The 20,714-nt window shown below is 38.4% G+C and overlaps 1 protein-coding gene across 1 annotated transcript; it reads left to right on the top strand.

Annotated features, from left to right (window-relative positions):
* Positions 1-792: 792 nt before the first annotated feature.
* On the top strand, positions 793-17,622 carry LOC124160336. Its single transcript, XM_046536175.1, has 6 exons — positions 793-954; positions 1,546-1,595; positions 10,599-10,825; positions 12,374-12,573; positions 14,453-14,564; positions 17,265-17,622. Exons 2-6 carry the CDS (start codon positions 1,546-1,548, stop codon positions 17,495-17,497), a joined length of 822 nt encoding a protein of 273 aa, XP_046392131.1. The 5' UTR covers positions 793-954; the 3' UTR covers positions 17,498-17,622.
* The last annotated feature ends 3,092 nt before the right edge of the window (positions 17,623-20,714 follow it).

Below are 20,714 nucleotides of genomic sequence, written 5' to 3'. Positions count from 1 at the left end.
AAATCTGAGGTCACGGGTTCGAGTCCCACTTTAATGAGTTCTACGACGTAGAGCACGGATGACTATTACACTATTACATTTGACGGTGTTCGTAAAACTAGTCAAATGTAAGAGAGGAGTGGACTGATGGGAGTACACCCTTAGGTCCTATTTTCGCAAAATAAATAGAGACGTAAGCAAAAAAAGCCTTAACTGACCTATTTAGACCACCTTTGTACATTTCCTGATTTGCGCACAAAAACACTTACGGTATTTTTAAAGCTGAGCAGTAACAGTGGTAACCTCTTCGTTTTCGGCATATACTTCTTGAAATTGCTTCACGGTGGTCGAAGAAGAACTTAAAACAATCAAAAATTAATTGCACTAATTTTCTGAGTATTTCTGAACATAGGGTACATCTCAAAATCGGGATATGATATCCATTGTCGCCCGAGTGGATTTTGGAGATAAAATACTTATGAAAGACACATCATAATCAAGGCTATTTTGGAAATAACTATTCTAGAGCATAACTTTCAGAATAATATTTGAGATTTTTAAAGTTAGTTTAAAGATTTCCTATTCTTCATTAAAACAGTAGATAGAAGATCTGCATTCATGCAAAATTACAACGTCTTACTTCAACCGTCTTGGTACCCTCAGCTGAATATTATTCGAAGATATTTCTAACAATTTACTTTTACGATATCCGGTCTCGAATTGAGAATCGTTCTGATATAGCCGCAGGCAATCTCGTGTTTTCTTAAGAAACGCGATATCATTTATCTGTGAGTTCCAGCGCTTTTCTTCAATCCACATTGAGCGATAACTTTTCGCTCGTTTGCGTCTTGCGAAAGACACCGAAGGTGTCGCTGATTAATCGCTTCGTTTGTTCAAAGAACAAAACTCAGCAATTAGGATCCAGACCATATTTTGCTAGCCAAGGAGCGTGTTTCTCTTCGTCCAGTTTTAAAGGTAAGAGATGCATCTTCCTACGCGTTTAAACGTGTCTAATAACTAGAGCCTGAAATTCCTTACCCATGGAGGAAAGTTCTTTATCATGGGGATCCGCGATTTTCCCGTCTTGGGCCTCTTCTGGTTTCGTTACCAGCGAATTTTCTCACCAACTTCATGTATGCATGCAGATTTTTACTGCCATACACTGTGTCAACATAAATTTTCACAAATTTGACCTGATATATGTGGTCCATTGCTATGGTACGACAAAGTTCTAGTCATTTTCACAAGCCCTTTATTCATGCCAAGAAATTCACCCTAAGATACAAATTCTTCGGCATACGGGTATTCAAAAATAGCCTTATATAACTTAAACCCCGCAGAATGTATAGCATTCACCATCAGCAAAAAGAACTTTTACTATCCCTACTTTCTGACCTTTTGAGGAATTTTTATCATTGTAAATTTACCGTCCTCTTTTTTGTCAGTTATATTTATTATCTTTCCATTTGTTTATTACTATTCCTCTATTTTTGACTTGCCGTATACTATGGGTGTATAATAGTCGTCAATCGGCAAATAAATGGTAATGCTATTATTTACTTTCAGATGAACGGTATTGATCAGCCTGATGTGAATCCATTCATTGCACGGCAAACGTAAGCATCCAAATATACATATATTCTGATGTGCTGATTTTAGTCATCAACTACAGGGATAAAATATTTAAAAATTCAAGTGAAATCGGAGAGTTTTGAAAATTAAAGTCCTACGGCCGTATTCATAGTTTCCTTCGTAAGCTACTAACGCCTAGGAAGCGTTCTAAGTAGTAGCATACTAGCACAATGGTATTCATAGATCATTAGTAAGGGCTACCAAGCTTAGTATGCTACTATCTTAATAGCCGGCTCTTAGTCGCCCTCCGGCCTTGGCTAAGGGAGCTACTAAATATGGCGGTCCGTTGTTGATGATCGAACTCCGGTATTATTTGTATACTTTTATAGAGTTTTTACGCATTTGTGCCAAAATGGAATACGAGAATCCATTCTTCAAGTAAGGTAGGCAACGTATGTAGTGTAATTGTTGACAGCAATTGAAAGTTTTGTGTAGCTGCGAGGAAGCTACGACGTGCTGTGAACCTAAGTACACGTGTGCCTCTAGTGTAAGTGAACACAATTTGTGCATTCAGTGCGCCCCTATATGAATTGATTGCATATAGATGACGAAGTACAGAGTGAAGCGACAAGAGAAGTGATTTGTGAGTGTATGAGCTTCGGTAAAATTATGTATTACTTCCATACTGGTTTAATCAATCGTATAAATTTCCATCAAAGGTATCCTACTGTTACGAAGGGGATATGTTTCATATTTGAAGTAGTAGTTCTTTAGGAATACAGCGAACGCACATTAATTTTCATTCGTTTGTACGCTCAAAAGTTCTGTTAGATTTTATTATTTTTTCTGGTCACTTCTGAGCTATCACCAGTGTTTACATTTCACGCATTTTGGTGCGCTGTTGTTTTTGTTTTGGTTACGGTACGAGTGATTGTGAGATTGGAAGTTAGTTGACGTTACAATAACTAGTTTAGCAATTTGTTTCTGCCTATTCATTTCATTGTCTTCGCAATGTTAATGTGAAATAACATGAACTGATTCTAAGTCGTTAGCGATGAGTGGGAAGTGAGATGTGAAGAATCCTTTCGAACTTCAAGGAGTGCAAATTCTTTTAGTGTTTGCAGAGTGATAAGAAAACTGATTATCATGCTTTATTAGTGTTACGTTATAGTGTTTTAAATTAATTATGAGCCATGTTTTTCTTGGAATCAGTTGATTCGGAATGTACTGATTATAAGTATCATAAAGACAGCTTCTGAAATGTAAAGTGAAATGTTGTGCGCGTTGTAGCGCTATTTGTGATATTATCAGCAATAAATAAGTAAAAACAAGTTAGGTTAATTATGCTTTGTTTTTTACATTAACCACCTCTGGTAAACTATATGTCCTATCTTTCCGCACTTCCACGCTGTCAATGTTTGAAAACTTTAAATGTAGCGAGGCAACTTGTTGTTTCTTTAACAATAACATTTTAGGAGTGCAAACATATGTTACTAATTTTTCGCACGTAGGTATATGTAACATAACTAATGTATGTCATTCACACATTTACCTTAACATTATTTTCTTTACGATTTATTTCTGCATTGTAAAATTTTTCGTCTCTACTCCAACATTGAGGTGTATACCCACACAGCACATCGTTGCCAGAGGACGTCCGCTGCGCGTCCGTCGCGTCCTCTCAGTGTCCGCGGATTTTCAGGACAGCCAGAGGACATCCGCCGGCTGTCCTGGCCATCCGTCCGCACACTGTCCTATCTTGGATGTCCAGCGGACGTCCAGCTAGTGTCCCATTATGCAGGGTTTCGGAGTTTTGGTTTCCTCTTAAAACACTCACCTCCTCAAGGAGGAACTCCGAGAGAAAGTCTCGAGATCCTCCTCCGAGTAGGGAGTATAGGAGAAGGGAGAAAGAAAAAAAACTCTCTCTCGTTTCTGAAGCCAGAATACTTCCTCCCAATCGAGGAAGAGGAAATTTTTCGTGGAGGAAGAGTTATTTTGAGGATTATTTTAGGTAACCAAGTGTAATCCTCATGTTGGAGCGTGGACTCTGGGAGGAAATTATAAACTATTTAACGAAAAAAAAAATTTGACATTTTTACCGCTTCTATAGTTTAAGAACAACAAATGTACGCTATTTTTAAGTTTTACATTGTTTATAACAATTAATTAAGTTTAAACAAAGTTAGCAACAATTTAAGTAACATTTACGAGCGTTAAAAATTTCTACATGCCTTACGGGTTAAACAACAACAATTGAACGAACTTATGACTCTCTACATTATTTATAACAATTTTTAAAGTTTTAACAAATTTAGCAACAATTTTAGCAATTTTCAAAAAATTAAAAATTTCCGCATGTTGTACGGTTGAGAAGCGTTGTATGAACAATACCGTACTCTTTCATGATTATAAAAATTACTTAAATTTAGCAACTTTTACAAAAATTAACAACAGGAATAATGGAATTTATCGATTTTTACTGAAATTTTATATTATGTACCAATGTCCTGCCGACGTCGCGTAGCCGTCTCGGGGACATTCCATTCCTGCAGGTTAAATGAACTCTTTCAACTTATTGATTAATTAATATTTACTCTCTAGGGATTAAAAAATCTCAGAGGCGATTGATTGGAAAGTATTTTAATGAAACATAACGCTTTAAATTCATTTTAATTTTTAATGGTAAGAATTCTCCTAAAATTATCACGGCATCGATGGCCTCATTCCCAGATTAGACATTGTAATTGTCCAATTTAAGGATAGGCAATAGAAGGTAAGTACTGCCGTACCTTTACTTTATATTGAAATTCTAGATTTTTTGGTGGCGAACGAATTTTGAATCTACCGCTACTCCGCGATACAGATTTTCCCATGGTTCTCCACATTCCTCCGTTCCTCCTTTCCAACAGAGGAACCGGAATGGAACACCGGAGACAGCATGGTGGTTTGGCGGTTACAAAGATGCAGCTACATGTATTCCAAGTAAGTTTGATGTGACATCCAAATAATTTTTTCTTGGCGTTCACTGTCGGCAGTATAGCGTTTCCGCATGCTCCTTATATTTCTTATAACTCAGCCTGTAACATCTCGAGGAAAAATATGGCTCTGCTTGGAACAACATGACCGTCTCGGTAAAACCGTTACTTGGCAACTAAAGGTAGCGTCTTTTTCCGTTGTTCATGGTGAAATTTTCGCTTTTGTTCCTTGTTTACATGATATAATTTAAAGTGGAAGTTCTTGTACTATAGTCTCTGTACGCGAGAACGTATAGGAAATAATGTAAGTGCTAGCGTATAAAATAGAACCTGTTGTTTTGATAACGTAGGCTACGGCTGAATTTGTTGTCCGAACGGTCCGTTTGGTTCCGTTCCTAAATCAAATCAAGTAGGGTTCTTGGCAATAAATATAACTAGGAATTGACCCACATCTCGTGATATTAAAATATATATATATATATATATATATATATAACTAGGAATTGTACTTACGTGTAACCGGGGGATTTTGCAACACGCATATATGATTAATAGGTTTCACGTAAATTATTAATTCTTTGAAATCGGAGTACACCGTGTGATTTCTTTTGATATGTATATTCACGCACGCATCGAAAAAGAACATTAATGTTATGATAGGATGTTAGAGCGTAGGTTTCCGCGGCGATGGTTTGATCTCTGCATTTCTCCAGGGTTTTCTTCCGCGTCAGATTGTTGGTTGACAACAGTTTCGCTGGCTATCCTGCCAGCGTCTTCAGGTCGAAGGGTTATGATAGGATATGGCGATTAAGGTTATGATAGGATAACCACCAATGTTTAGCCTTTTTACAAAAAGTTTTTATACTCTTTATCTGTTTGATGGAACTAGGTTAATAATTAAAGATTTTAGGTCCTAAATAAATAAATGATCTATTATGTCAGTAAAGATAAGGCTTAGGGATTAAAAAATTACAATGCCGACGTAACTTTTATAGCGTTTAATATATTTTTTCTGCCCAACTTTGCTAACCTACTAAATTATAAACTAATTTAACTACAAACTAAGTAACTGTGCTATTAGTCATCCATGCATTTAATTTAGTGGAAACTATAGGACGACTGTAAGAAACTTGGGATGAATCTAAACAAGGTCTAATTATAAGTGATATATTGTGTAAACAAACCTTACGGCTATGTTACATGGTTCATTTATTTGCTCAAACTGCTGCATGAAATCTTATACCCAGAAAATAGAACTTGTGCATCTTTTCGTACAGCCATCGGTACACATTTTGGTGTAGAGTATCGTGAACCTGATATATTTACCTGGAGGCATTTACTGACTATAGCTTTCATGTAGTGGAGTTGAATAAAAATACCTTATCTGTATTTTATTTAGTTCCTATTTCTATTTATAAGTTTGTATGTCTCTCTTCTTATAATTGTCTGTATACTTATTTGTCTTCATTCTTTACAGATGTTGCTCTGAACCAGGACGATACAGCCACCAATTCTAGTGTGGAAGTTACAGTGAAGAGTTGGCTGGAACATGCTAAAGCAAGGCATGAGAGAGAGGTGTAAGTATTCGTTTGATTATTATATAGGTTTGGGCAAGGAGGAATAATTTTGGTCTGGATACTTTTTTCGCAAGTTGCTCCTGTTAAGGGAGCTCATATAAAGTAAATTTAAATAATTATTGAACATCTTGTAATACAAGGTTCACCCTTCCATGCTAAAGGTAGAGAAAATAGTATTGTTATGTATTATTTTCAGATGTAGATTCCACTACCAAGTAATTCAAACATTTGAAAACAATTTTTGTTCTGCATATGGGAGGTATAATTACCAAAAACATGGTTGAAAAGGATCTCATGCTCTATAAAAGTTCGATGTATAACACCTGTAGAACTTAAGAATGGGATAACTTATTCAACAGGGATGGTAGTTGCACAGTACTACAGAAGCTACTATTTTCTAGTAGCTCTAGCTAACTAAGATGTTTTGAAGTAGGTGTTGTTGTAGGAGCTATAGAAATTTCAGTAGCTCACAGCAGGCTTTAGCTGCTATTCACCTGTTATGTCTCTGTCGAAATGTGAATATTGCCAGTGAGCTAGGTTTTCACTTTTGCCTCGATACCAGACTACATTAGAAGATCTATTTTAATTATTAAGATTGGAAGAATTCGGAGATCTAAATCATGGAATGGCCTTAACTACAGCAAGTTTTTGCTAGTTTTTCAAAGTTTCTATTTTTTTAAGTTGCATCTCGGCCAATGCAGCTAAGTGGTTTGTGTGCCAAATCAGTGTGGCTGTTTTCACACTAATCCCAAGAGATCTAGTCCACTTAAACTTCCTCCTTTAAATTTTCTAGTTTCCTTTACTCTTATATCATATTCAGCTCCTCTGCATTAGTCTTCCTTAGCTCCAGCTTATGTAACACAATTCACTCTAGTGTAGTCATAATCTTCAAGCAGAGACCAATTGTTCAGAAATATTATCCTCCATTTGAATGCTTTTTCCAATATCTTTTTCGAGACCTCTACTTAGCTGTCTGGCAAGGATGGATCAAAGAATTTTTTTCTAGATGGTGCACCAGGGTCTAACAGGCAAACAGTCTTCTCATATTTGGGATTAAAATCTAGTTCAACAATTGTTCTATGAAAAATGTTCTTAATCATAATGTATACATTACTAACATATTAATATTTTTACTCAAAATCTTTTCTTATTTAAGAACAAGAAAAAGTTAAAGAAAAGTTTGTAAAATGTATTCAGCCTCTAATGGACAGGTTTCCTAATTTTGAAACCTTAAGAATGTTAAACACGTGACTAATAAGACTATAGCGTCCTGTCTTATGTAATCTGCTTGTTACGTACAAGATACAATTTCTTGCTACAATGAAATGTTTATATACTTCATTATTACAGGAGCAGTGCAGGAGAGCATGACCGCTGAAAAAGATGTGGAGGTTGCCATCCAAAACTGGCTAAGGCACGCCAAGGAGCGGTTGCAGGGGAAGAAGAAAATTTAATAATATGTATGTAGTTTCTTGCATTGTATTATTTTAAGAAGCCAAATAAATATTGTGCATGGAATTGATGCCTTATTTATTTAAATTCTTGTCTGGACCTATTATTTATTTGTATCGAACAAAATGCAATCCTAACCTAAACGTGTCCTCAAGGTGTCCAGAGCGGACAATTTCAGGTCGTCCATAGGCCACCTTTTTTACTGACATGCGGACTTGCAGCGGACATCATTTTGTATGAATTCGGCTGTCCGTAGGATGTCCATAGGCCACTTGGCGGACAATCACCGGATGTCCGAAAGGTGTCCGTGTGCTGTGTGGGTATCTGCTTTTCGAATATAAATGTGTATAATACTGACGTTGCTAGTTCTGTTTTTCCATACTCATAACGCATACGCCAATGAAAACAAATATCGGAAGTGCAAAAAACATGCAATGTACATCATTAATGAGTACACGGCCGTTTGTACAAGAATAACTGCATCTCAAACGTACAGTTAGATCTTTTAAAAATGACACGAGACTCTCGGCATTACACCTTTATTTGCACAAGTACAACACGACCATGCGTGTGCTCAGGCCAGGGCTCGCATACAATATGCCGCCTCCGGACAGGCTAGCTCGTCGTCAGTTCTCCTTCTCCTCGCGCACGCTAGCGGCGCTCCTTACGCCACATCCGTCGTCAGCCCGACGTATCCCTCCGCCGTGATACTAGCGCGAATTCAAACGCTGCTAACAGTACAAATGCTTCGGTAGTACTCATACATGTATCCTTTCCCAAAGGTATAGCATAATTTGTGTGTACAGCAGTCAAAAAATATATCTGCGATGCGATATCAGATCGAATTGTCCACTATGAAGTAGAAATTTCGATGCATTTTGCTGAATCAATTTGTTTTGTTTGATGGTTTTATGAATATTCCGCGCCGCGGAGGAGTCGGATGCAGTGTTGTCAAGCGTAGCCTAGCGGGTTGAACACAAAGCGCTACCGAGTATCAGCTGCCGAGCTGGCTAGTAGCATACTAAGTTAGTAGCTCTTAGTAGCTCACTTAAAAGAATCCATGAATACCATATCTTAGTAGGCGACTTAAAGGTCTTAGTAGCCGACTAAGTTAGTCGCCCTACTAGCGTGTTTTAGCGGAAATCTATGAATACGGCCGTTAATATTTAAGTTAACCGGTGGAACGAGTACACAGGGCGGGTTACACTCTCGAAGGCAGGGTGTGTAGGCCTTCCTTTACACCGCTGCAACTCGGGAGGGGAAAAAATGAATGTGAAAAAAATGATAGGACTTGTGTCGCGAGTGGGTGCTGCACCAACATTGAATGAGGACCCGAGGGGGTATTTAAAAGGTTTAAACGCACCGGGGCTGGGATCCAGTCATTCAGCTGACACGCCCGATCACCAGGGGAAGGGGAAGAAGGGAAGGAAAAAAGGGAGGAAGCTCCGCCGCAATAGGGTAGTTTCCTTCATCAAAGAAAACGGAAGGCATTGGTTGCGATTCGTTACCCACCATCAGTGTATTCATAATATACAAATTATTTGGTTTTAGAAATCCCACTTTAGACGAATGGCAATGGTCAATTTTAACCTCATTGGAAAAAGGCCAAATTGGCGGCCATGCGATGCCACTCTAGGAGTTTTACATCGTCTGAGATTACCAATGCATGCATGAGGCACAGAGCTCAGGGAAATATGTCTTAATAATCACCTGTTAAAAATGCGTATAGTCAGAAATTTTCCTGCGTTTGATAAGGAATTAATAATCCTTATTTAAGCCAAGCGCTACCAGCTGGCAGGGTACTGTGCTACCTGTTCGCAGCCTGCATCGCAAAGACGCACATGTCCTCGCCCCAAGGTCACCTTCCTTTGCGGCAGCGGGAACCAGAATGATGTCACACGGATTTTTCCCATCATTTTCGCCGTCGCGTTTTCGCGCGCTTGAAAATTTTCACTTTTCATTTGATCGCGAAAAATAGATATCGTCATTTTAAAATCTAAAAGCGGGAAATGCGTACTCCAGGAGTAATAATCTATCGATTTAGGCAAAAAAAAATAATAGGAAACCACCCTATAGGAGCCCGTCGACGCCTCCGAGGTGAGGATAGGGAAAAACCGGCGCCGCCGTTTGGACGACGGGGCCCACTACATGTGAAACCATAATTTAATGTGCCAACGAAATTACGGAATATTCTTCTATAATGAGAGTAATCCATCGATCATTTCCTTGGATATTTAAGTGAGCAGTGCAATATTTAGGTTATTCATGTTAACTACTAGCATGATGGTGGAAAGTCGCATCGGTATGAGAACCGGCCTTTGCCGTGCCAATATGCGCACCTAGAACTTTTGGGTACAACTTCAGCACTGTTGCCGCTACATTTCCTAATGAAAGCATGTCATAATAGCCATATTTCATAATCTTATAATACATTCCTCGTCTCTCTCCTCGTTCGACATTCCTAACCCAAATTCCCCCTTTTCGTTTCCACTCTTTCTTCCCCCACTGAAGCGTTTTAGTATCCAATCACCACTATATTTTTCTTTCCCAGGGTTTCCCTAATTAATTCCTCGATCTGTTCATACACCTCACCTACTTCTTCCTCCCTATTATTGCCAGTGGGGATTTAAACTTGAACCACCACAAGGTTGATGGGCCGCGCATCAATTTCTACCACCTGAATCCTATCGCTTACCTGATCTATACTTTCGACTTTCTTACCCCTTGCTGTATAATACTGACGCTACTCCTCGCTGACTTTTCTGCCCACCATTATATATGACCATACACCCACACTTCAGTAGTTCCCACCATTCTTCCACCTCACTATGTATAATCCTTAGATATCCTCCCTTCTTCATATCACTTTTGAAAATATCTAGCCAGTCCACCCTCATCATTGTCCTAATATTCAATGTCTCTACATTCGTTGCTACCATCTTCTCTTCCATCTTCCTGGTTTTCTTTAGACCTTAGCCCTTGAAAATAACAACCCGTGCTACTCCAATAATTTACTGTACCTTTATTTTTCTTTACATTTCAGAACCAGCCCAGAAAATCCAGTGGATATACAAATAGATAAAGAACAATATTATCAAATAAGGCATGGACACGGAGACTTCATAATTCTGGGAGACGAATGTAAGGACGAGAATAATCGTCAAACTCAGGACATAAGAAAACTAAAAAACCTGAGCGAATTCCTCGGAGCTGAACTAGAAGATTGGACTGGTAAAAACAATGAAGAAATTAAGGAAGCATTCAAAAAATGTAAGTAGCATTGAAATTCATGGAAACTGAATGTTCGAATGTACAAATGTATTTCAATCCGTGGGGGTTGGTTTTGAAGCCTAAATCACCTATTGCTTCAACTTATTATAACATCTGAAACGTGTTAAGAGCAGAGATATGTAGGTCGTAAACTGAGGGAAAAGGCCCAAAACCTGAACTAAAATAATGGAAATATGTGGAAGTTTCTTTTTCAGTAGAAGCAACGACATTGGTTATATAATTCTCACAGACTTCAAAAGCTATTCACGGTGAGCCGTGTTATCTCAACAGCATTTCCTGGATATGGGAGCCATATTAACCCATTATAACCCAATGTTGCCAAAGCGAACCCAATTTTTACAGTAAATTACAATAGAAACCAAATTGCATCCGCTATTTGTTTAAAAAAAATCGACTCACAGCTTTAGCGATTTAGAGATTTCTACAAATACATTTATACTTTGGTTGCGTCGCTGACGCTCTCATTCTAAAATGTTAAATAATAAATGCATGTGCCCATATAGCGACTAGTCATCCAGAGTAGGACTAACATGCCGTGCTTTTTTGATTAGGAGCAAGAACCTTTACAGCTTCCATTCATGAATCCGAATCGCGACTTTTCGCTTCATAATATATTCTATCGAAACAATAAAAATTCCTTCCGAATTCATTGGTAAGATAAACTTAACATTTGAACTATTTCTGGCCTGAAAGTATCTGTTCCTAGGGAAAACAAATCCCGTTTGGAGGTCACCGACTCAAACGTTACCATAGGAATACATAATTAAAAGAAAAGAGAGTTTACTAAAAAATCCAAAATTTATTAACCATGAAAATACTCTTTAATATATATAATGCTCTATAACCAAATAAATTTTCATGGTTATTATCTAGTGCCAGTTTTTTATTAACATCTTACAAACGTTTCCTTATTAACAACTTCTGAAATTTCTTCAGGAAAAGGCGAAAATGATGTACCAAATTGTGAAATACTGCATATTAGATATCCAAGGACATCAGCATTACTGTGTTTCTCCCTGTTTAAGAAACATGCTATTTAAAGGTAGCTTTTTCTGAATGTAAAAAGAGCTTTAGTTTTTTTGCCGGTTAGCAGCCACTAAAATCATATATACAATCCGGCTTGCCTGGCTTACATATTAATTTCCTCTTCATGGTCTCGATTATGCATCATCGAGGACCGTTAATGTAACTCGCGATGGTAATTTTATTTGAAACCGAGAACCCAAGTTTGAATGCATTATTTGTAATCTCTGACGCTGATGATAGAACTATTTCCTCTTCGTAAAAATATGAATAATTTTAACAAAAATCCATTATTTGTCTTACGATGTTTTCATTGCTCCCAGAAAGTGAAAGAGAATTTAATATGCTGTCTGATTTATTTAAAAAAATCTGCTTTTTTTACCTCAGTTAACTTTTTACCCCAGCTTTGATGAAATGTGATCAGGTTTTATACGTAAATTGTTGTTATGGGTTCCTGAAAATTTGATGATATGTCTCACCCGTCCGAAAACCCATTTATTGTAGTCTCTACCGACAAGAAGAGGGAAGAGAAGGACTTTATCATCGTGGTAATATTGTCCGAGGCGAAGCATCTCAACCATATTCGTGGAGCAGCTCGAGATGATAATGAAGATGACCATTACAGACTGGATGATGTTCTTGATGATATGGCTTACGTGGAAGGCACCAAAGTTCTAGGCATACCCAAGCTCTTCTTTGTACAGGTAAGTACTGTCTCGTAACACCTGAGGAGCAACCAGACATAGTTTTTCCCTCTCAAGCTATGCATCATAAATTCTTAAATGTTATAAAAATCAACCGCTTCACTTGGAATCTACGAGAAGACAGCATCTTTTTCAAAAGTAAAAGTTCGTGAGCGACAGCGTGATATCAAATTTAGCAGGAAGTATGATTCTTAAGCCAGAATACCTCCTGCATTGACCATAGGTGTAGACCATAACACCGATTCCCAAGCAGCCTCCACAGATCCGTAGAAACTGGCACCCAAGGGCTGCTGGTAATAGATTGCTTGGTGGCTTAGTTCCTCTTCCACGGTTATAAAATTTTGGAACTACATATGTTGTGAGTGCAGGTTTTATCATAAATGGGAATAATTTTTCATAGGAATATCCTATTTTGCCTCCGGTTTCCCATAAGTTCAATATCTTATCTATTGCTGCCATGATCAATTATGGTAGCCGTATTTTTGTTGGCGCTTTTATCCCTGGCCCGAGTTTATTCACGTAAAGTTCTCATTAGCATAACTTTCGCAAATTTTCCCCCGAAGTAAGCTACGCGACGCTAAGAAGAGCCTCAGACACCATAATGCACTTGAATGAATTCAATATCAGGTAAATCCATATTAATTATCTTCACTGTGTCAGCCGTGAATTGGTGTACACTATTATCAAATGAAATTAAAACACTGTGTATTCTATGCAATGAATGCACATATTCCAAATAGTATGATATACTAAGGGGTGTAAAAATTATTTTTATTGCTTCACAAATGATCACACTCAAAAATGAGAGTGAGTAACTAGCAAAGTTTTATGCTCCAATAACATGTATTTAGGTTATTGAAGAGTCTGATCTGGAGTGTAGCGCTCTACGGTGCGGAAACTTGGACATTGAGGAAAGATGACGTGAGAAGATTGGAGGCATTCGAGATGAGGGTATGGAGAAGATTGGAGAAGGTGAAATGGACGAAGAGGAAAAGGAATGACAAAGTGCTGGATATGGTTGGCGAGGAGAGGCAGCTTTTAGATGAGGTACGGAGGAGACGGAAGGTATGGATGGAGCGAATACTTAGCGTGGAGGGAATGTTGAAAATGGTGTTAGAGGGTAGCATGTTCGGGAAACGAGGAAGGGGAAGGAAAAGAATAGGATTTTTAGATAGATAGGCCTTACAGTGAATTGAAGAAGGTAGCGCTGGAAGGAAAGGGAGGCTCCCAGATCACTTCTTTAGTACTCCATGGAAACCTACCCAAATCGGTAGAATACTGTAACAATAATAATATGCATTTATAAGAAATCTCCGTTTTTTAACCACGTCGCAAAAGTGCTCGGTGTGCCTTAAAGGATTCGCACAGAAAATTCTCAATGCCACTTTGCTGTCAGCACATTAGGTTTTTAGACGCTTGCACTGTGTAAGAACATGAAGATGTCAGATAAAAACGCTAAGGTTCGAAGAGGCAGCAAACAGCGCGCGGCACCCGTTAGGGATTTGCCGCAGTGAAGGATGGTGTCTGGCTACAAGCATGGACTCGCATCACTTTGCTGCTCCGCAGTTGCAAGTGTTCCCGGGGCATTTTTGTTGAGGTGGCGGTAGAGTTGCTCTTATTTTAAGTAGATGATTTTAAAACACGTTCCCTATTGTCATTCGAGGATGCTCGAAGTTAATGTTCGTAATGGCAATAGTGTACCTTGGTTACTCTTAAGCTGTCATGGGGTACTCACTGACGCAAAATTGAGGCTTAATCACACTTAATCAATCGACAATTGTATAAATTTTATCTTTCTGGTTATTATCGATAATTACGCAATCTCCGCCGACCTCTTTATGCATACATTAATAAGCTTTTTTTTAATTCTTGATTGCAGAATATTCCTCCAGAAGTAATTCCTAAAGGTACAGGCGGCCATCGAGATGACAGCAAAAGTGTTTCCTGTCACAGGATGGCTGATTTTTTTGTTTCGTTCAACAAAGAGTACGGTAGGTATATATGTTTTAACCCTTTCCAACTCAGAGCTGCTTCTGGGAGAAATTAAATTTCAAGGCTTCTCATTTTAAAAATGTTAAAATTTTGTACTTAATCATAATTATGTCATAATTGTGGCAGCTAAATATTTCGCCATTAAACATTACAGCATAAAATAACACGTAGATTAAAACTTTCCTGAAGAGAGCTGAGAATGTATACATTTTTGATGTTACTAAAAAGTAATATTGGGTTATAATGGGTAATTTTTAATGGTAATTCTCACTCATGGTTAACTCAATAGTAATTTTTAATTTATCATCATAAGTTAACAACCCTATGACTGGTTTGGCGCAGCTCTTCCATCTGTTCTCCTATTTCCTTTTCATAGTGACATATTCCTTCCCTTTTACATCCCTTATAACCTGATCAATGTAACTCATTCTCTTTCCCTTACGAGAGAATTCCCTTATGTCTGCTATTTAAAAACCCAAGTAGTTGCGACTCCTTTGGAATAACAATGTGGTGGTTTCCCTTGCCTTTCACACAGCAGCACTACAGCTGTTAAAGTAAATGTTACCACGCCTGCAGTGAATTGAGCGTGGCTCTGCTGACCACTGTGACCACGTGAAGAAGATCCGCTGTCTTCTCTTTCGAGCGGTCTCCAGTCACCAAATCAAGCCATTTTCATACGCTTAAATTATCGTTTAGATGCCCTCCCCTACCTAGGGATAAGCTCATACCACCTCGGAATGCAGTCGCATTTTTGCTTAGGCGAAGAGTAAACTCCTTCATAGACGTCGTGACTCATTCTAGGTGTCGATCCGGCATCAGCAACCCGGTGGATGCACCTAGTGGCTTTAAGCTCAGGCGCGAGCAATTTTTGCTTCATAAATGGAATTATCTCATCTCTTACTCAGCGATGAGAGTTAGCAATCTATCGAGGTTTCGTTAAGATGATAATGTGTATATACAATAACGTCAAAAATTGTAGAAGGGATTCTTTATGGCATGACGAAAACAAATCTGATTCCTAAGAAAACATTAAAGGCTCTAAGCCAACCGACGGATTTAACAGACGTTTGATTTCTAGTTTTGCATTAAATTAGAAAAACTTACTCGAAAATTCACATACACTTATTTCAGATTTACGTAAACATTTACGCTTACCATATATTTACAGTAAGGACACAAATAAAACAGTTCAAAGGACACCCTCCTCAGTTCCAAATAGCACCAGGGACGTCTCAATGGAAATTTTTCCCTAGAATTACTCAAATCGCTAATTAACTAATCATTCATGCACAGATTTCCGCCGCGATGTGGATGAATTTGTGACATTCCAATTTCTAGAATCCTCTTTAGCTGTTAAAGAGAGACGACAGTATTGGAAACCATCCCGCTTTTGTCTGCAGTTCGAAGGCAAGAAGACTAGATTTTTGCCGCTTTTTATGAAATGTGTTTAAAGTCCTGCTCTTTTGGGTAGTCATATAATGTGAAAACATGTCAACGTGGACTCGGGGGTCAGGTAAAGACCTGCTTCCGGAAGTAGTCCGTCTAGTCTACCATTGCAAATATGCGTGGCGAGGAGTGGAACACGATAATCACTTTGAATATGCAAAAATGTCGGCCGGTCGGGCCGCTATTAACAAAGAGAAATAAGGGGAGCCTTGAGCTATGTCAACATCAATAATTAAGTTTATTAGTAATCAAGTTACAAGTTTACTTGATGATGTAGTGTAGCATCCAGCAGCGATTGCTACGCGTGAGCCAGCGCGTAGGCATGCTAGTCCAAAGTGTGTAAGGCCACGAGATGGCCCGCTCGTGATCGACGGATGTCGGTCCAGGGGTAGATAAGAGGGTTTTTTTGGACCTTCCCTTGGGGAAGATTAAAAGGGTATGGCTAGCTTGGCTCGCGGCTTAGTTGTAACGCGGCGACTCGCTGGGGTGGTCACTGCAAAGAGGCCGGGGACATATCTCTTCATTCTTAAAGGGAATAAAGTCACTGTTTTGGGACAGAGTGACTCCTTTTGTTTCCGCCACCTAATCCTTTCATTCGAGAGACATTCCTATTGTCGTCAATATCTCGTTCGAAGACGAGCGGGATACGACAGTAGGACCACGATCTCATCTCGGAGTTTATGAACTACCTGTGACAGAGACGACATCTAACGAATAAAATCGGGTTGAATAAATAGTACTACTAGTAAATATAGTGCCGAAGTAATTAACTCTGAATTGAATACTTAATCTCTCCTCTATTCGAGGTGGTTCGCAAATTATCCTATAAAATTATTGTCCTCCGCCATCAAGAGATCTCAAAATAAAGCTAGCTTGATTATAGTCACTTCCGAAAACGCCCTTAGAAAACCGCAAAGTGAACAACTTCAACGCCGACAATGGCTGTTCCATCAGCAGTGTGTGGAAGAGAATTTTAATCATCAACGGGTATCAGGAGGGAGATCAATACTATGAAAACAGGCGGCGAAAAGAGTCTCCTTAAATTCAACCTGAAGTCAAAAGTAGGATGGTATTCGAAACTTCACCTTTATTAATCACTGAAAAACTCTTTGGGGAACCTGGGATCTTTCAATGATCATATCCTCATCATGGATTCACAGATTTATAGAATTGGATTGATTATACATGGGCATTACATATGATTATTGGTACTGCCGCAATGGTAATCTGAGAACGTTTATTTCTGATTTCAGATAAATACAAAATAGGCGATAGCAGATTTTGCACTACATATGTCCACTTGTTGGACAGTGAAATACGAAATGCAGTGAAGCAAGGTTGGGGGTTTTTCACCACAATTACAACAGTGCACCGCAAATTGGCAGAGGAATATAAAAATTCACAACAGAAAACAATGAATCAGGCGCCAAGATTTCATTCTATGCTAAGATATGATGTTAAATTCAAAGCTAAAAACGAAAACTAAATGGTTGTTACAAATGTAGCAGATAAAAAGTACGATAGCCACAATTGATGTGTCACTACTTATTTGTGAGCGATATTGTGTACTATTGATGTATTAAATTAAATATCTAGTGATACCTATTGAAACCCTTTCTCGATTAAATTTATTTCCTCTAGCTCTGAAGATCCTTCAAATTATGGTGTCGGACGTAGAGTTTCCTTCAGTTCCGGACACAGGTCCGACCCTAATCGCTGAACAAGTGAATTTCATTGATTTTACACATCTTTATTTTTAAAAGTTTGACGGATGATAGAAGCTCATGTAAAAAAAGATGAGACTAACTAAAACACCGATAATATATAACTATTAATAACAGAAAGTATCAGTAGGAATTCAGCAGATAACGCATTTCATGAGGGAATATTATTTTCAATTGATCTTTTCAGAAGCGATTAATGTGTTCACAACTCATTTCTTTTTCGGATTTCAAGAAGCCCTCAGCAAAGTGTGCATTGCGAAGTGATAGCCAGAAAACTCGCCCTATTGCTTCGGCATTGAATTTTCATGACCTGGAAACCAATAAAAGAGAATTTTTACGTTTATGCAGATGCTCAGTGTGAAACATTACGAATAAGTTCAACAGATTCAGGCTTCAATTGGAGGAAGTTAGACATATTTAAATATATAAAAGATCGTAGCACTTTTCCACAAGAATTTTTAATGCGTACAACGCGTTTCTGCTCACGTCCCGTAGTTGTATCTTTTCCCACGGTCTCTACTCTGTACGCCCGTTCCCACCCCTTCCTCAAAGATGTCAAATCCTAACCAACCCCACCTTTCTCAAGGATATAAAAGGGATTTTCAAATGTTTTGAAGTTTCTTGTACCAGATGATGGCTCAGTGAGCCGAAACGCGTTGTACGCATTAAAAATTCTTGTGGAAAAGTGCTACGATCTTTTATTTATTTAAATGTGAAACATTACGTCCATTCCCTTTCAAAACAAAAGAAGGGACATGCTGACTCCTGAAGTGTTCTGATCTATGACAATGCCCGTCACTTCAGCGTTGATACAGCTCAACTGTTCCTTGATCATTATCTATTGGACATTTTCGATCTCCCGCCGTGCAATGCCAACCTAGTGCCGTGTGATTTCCATCTCTACGCCAATATGAAGACGTGACTAGGAGGAAGGCGTTTTCAAACGGACGATGAGCTTCAGGATAAAGGAGATGAATTGGAAGTCAATGGCTGCAGCATCCAATGAAAAAGTTATAGTAAACCATGTTCACAGGCACGACCAATTCCTCAATTGCGAAGGCGATTGTGGAAAGGACACTACAAGTGTGCTCAATATTTAGCAGTGAAATAATTTTTTTTCAATAACTTCCTCTTCTACTTAAGACTCATCGGAGGTTATAAAAACTGCCCTCGAATAAATTAGTTGAATGTCACATGGGTCTGCTTACGACCCTCTTGAGATAAGAAATCTCTGTACCCCAGCGTCAAGGAGGAAAGATAGTTCTACGTTTATATGGTGCTTGATAGAGTCCATCGCTCTGGGGTAAGTAAATTCTCAACTATATTAGCATCTATGAATGGTCGCCTAATCTGCGTTGAATATCGATATATTATGCTCGTTAAGGAAATAGGGGTGACACAAAAGAACAGAAAATTTTGGAGCCTGAACTAGTGAGTCTGAAACGTTTGCCTAGTTGGAGTCAAAATTAATTTGATAAGACTACCATATATGCTTGTATTTAGGCAACTGTGCATCAAGGACTGAGACCTGCAGGATTGCAGCTCTTGGATTATTTTAAAGCCTCTGATGAATTTGTTGACACAGTTTATTTCTTAACTGAGCTCATTCAACCTATGACGAGTTATAAGCATTCTTATTATTATCGAAGAGAAACTTTTGTTTTCTGTAGTATTTTCTTTACCATTTCTCCCAGTGAAAGTAAGTTTGTTAGAAGTTCTGGTATGCTTCAATTTCCAAGTCCCACCACTATTCACCTAGTATGTGCCAGTTATAATTTAAATCCTCAACGAGATTGACTAAAAAACTGGCATATGCCAAAACTGCTTTTTCGAGTCTTTAGATTCATGAAAGTCACGTTGTACCTACTCATGATGGATGGAATTCATGTAAAACTTTGTTGACTACAAAGAGGGTAGTATTGTAGGCATAAGTCAAATCTCCCCGTGCGTTGCCAAAACGGCTTATGTATTCATGGTGTCCAGTTTAATATCCCCTTTCAAACAAGTTCAAAATACTTCTTGTAAGTAAATGAGAGTGGTTGTGGTAATCTATCACACGAAACAAGGACTGCCTTCATGCTCTAATTGAGTTGGCCTTTTATTTCATTACTGAGTTGGGTATGGAGTACATGTTGCCAGGAATAGTTCAGACAGATGCTTTCGAGGGTCACCTATGTTTGTACAGGCGGCTGTATGGCTCAAACTACCATGTATCCATTCGACAACTCCATGAGTCTGAAACCAAGTTAAGGTTAGAAACGTGCAACCTGCTAAGATTAAAGCCACAGGCTTGTGTTGCGATTGATTCGGTGGATGATGACGATGTCACAGATCGGAATGGGGCAAGTTCGTTCATGCATTTCAACATTTTTGTGGAACCGCATGATATTACTAATGCTAGCTCCTATGTACCGGTGCTATCCTACATTGCGGGTTACTGCGTACAGTCTTACCTTAAGAGGATCAACTGCTCCTCATGTATGGAATTTTTTGAAAAACACTGCATGATGGAGGATTATCACAATGATGATTTTATTAAGTGTCTGAGCCGTGGCGTTTTTTTTCTTCATGAAGTATCTTTACATGTTGTTTTGTTTTGCTTTCTGGTGTTCAGTAGAATTTGGAAGTGAAGATTCTTAGGGAAGACAATCAAAGAACAGTTCTACTCAGAGTCGCAATGAATGCTTTGATACTGAGTGACTTTTTATTGATGAAGTCTGTACTAATGCACATCCCACGTCAAGTGGAATTAAAGGAAACTGTAATCGTTGCATGTAACATATTTTTTGAAGAACTATAACCGTAAATTGAGTGATATCTGTAGTAGACCTGGAAGTAGCAGGAAAATTGTTACCCTGACAAAGTGAACATTTTCCGATTGAGTTATTTTGAAATTATGTTTTATTGCATTGAATGTGAATTTTAATGAGGTTTAAAGAGTAAGGCAGGTAAGCCTATCCAGTTAAATACTTCTATGAC

The sequence above is a fragment of the Ischnura elegans genome, chromosome 6 (genome assembly GCF_921293095.1).
Source record: "Ischnura elegans chromosome 6, ioIscEleg1.1, whole genome shotgun sequence".
NCBI classification, from domain to species: domain Eukaryota; kingdom Metazoa; phylum Arthropoda; class Insecta; order Odonata; family Coenagrionidae; genus Ischnura; species Ischnura elegans.
This window is presented reverse-complemented; position numbering and strand designations above follow the sequence as displayed.

What these genes read in the sequence shown, in the direction of transcription:
- LOC124160336 (XM_046536175.1), top strand. Translation starts at nt 1,546, where the DNA reads ATGAACGGTATTGATCAGCCTGATGTGAATCCATTCATTGCACGGCAA. An exon ending in CCATTCATTGCACGGCAAAC is followed by an intron (nt 1,596 to 10,598) that starts GTAAGCATCCAA and finishes TTTACATTTCAG; the next exon opens with AACCAGCCCAGAAAATCCAG. An exon ending in CCAAGCTCTTCTTTGTACAG is followed by an intron (nt 12,574 to 14,452) that starts GTAAGTACTGTC and finishes TCTTGATTGCAG; the next exon opens with AATATTCCTCCAGAAGTAAT.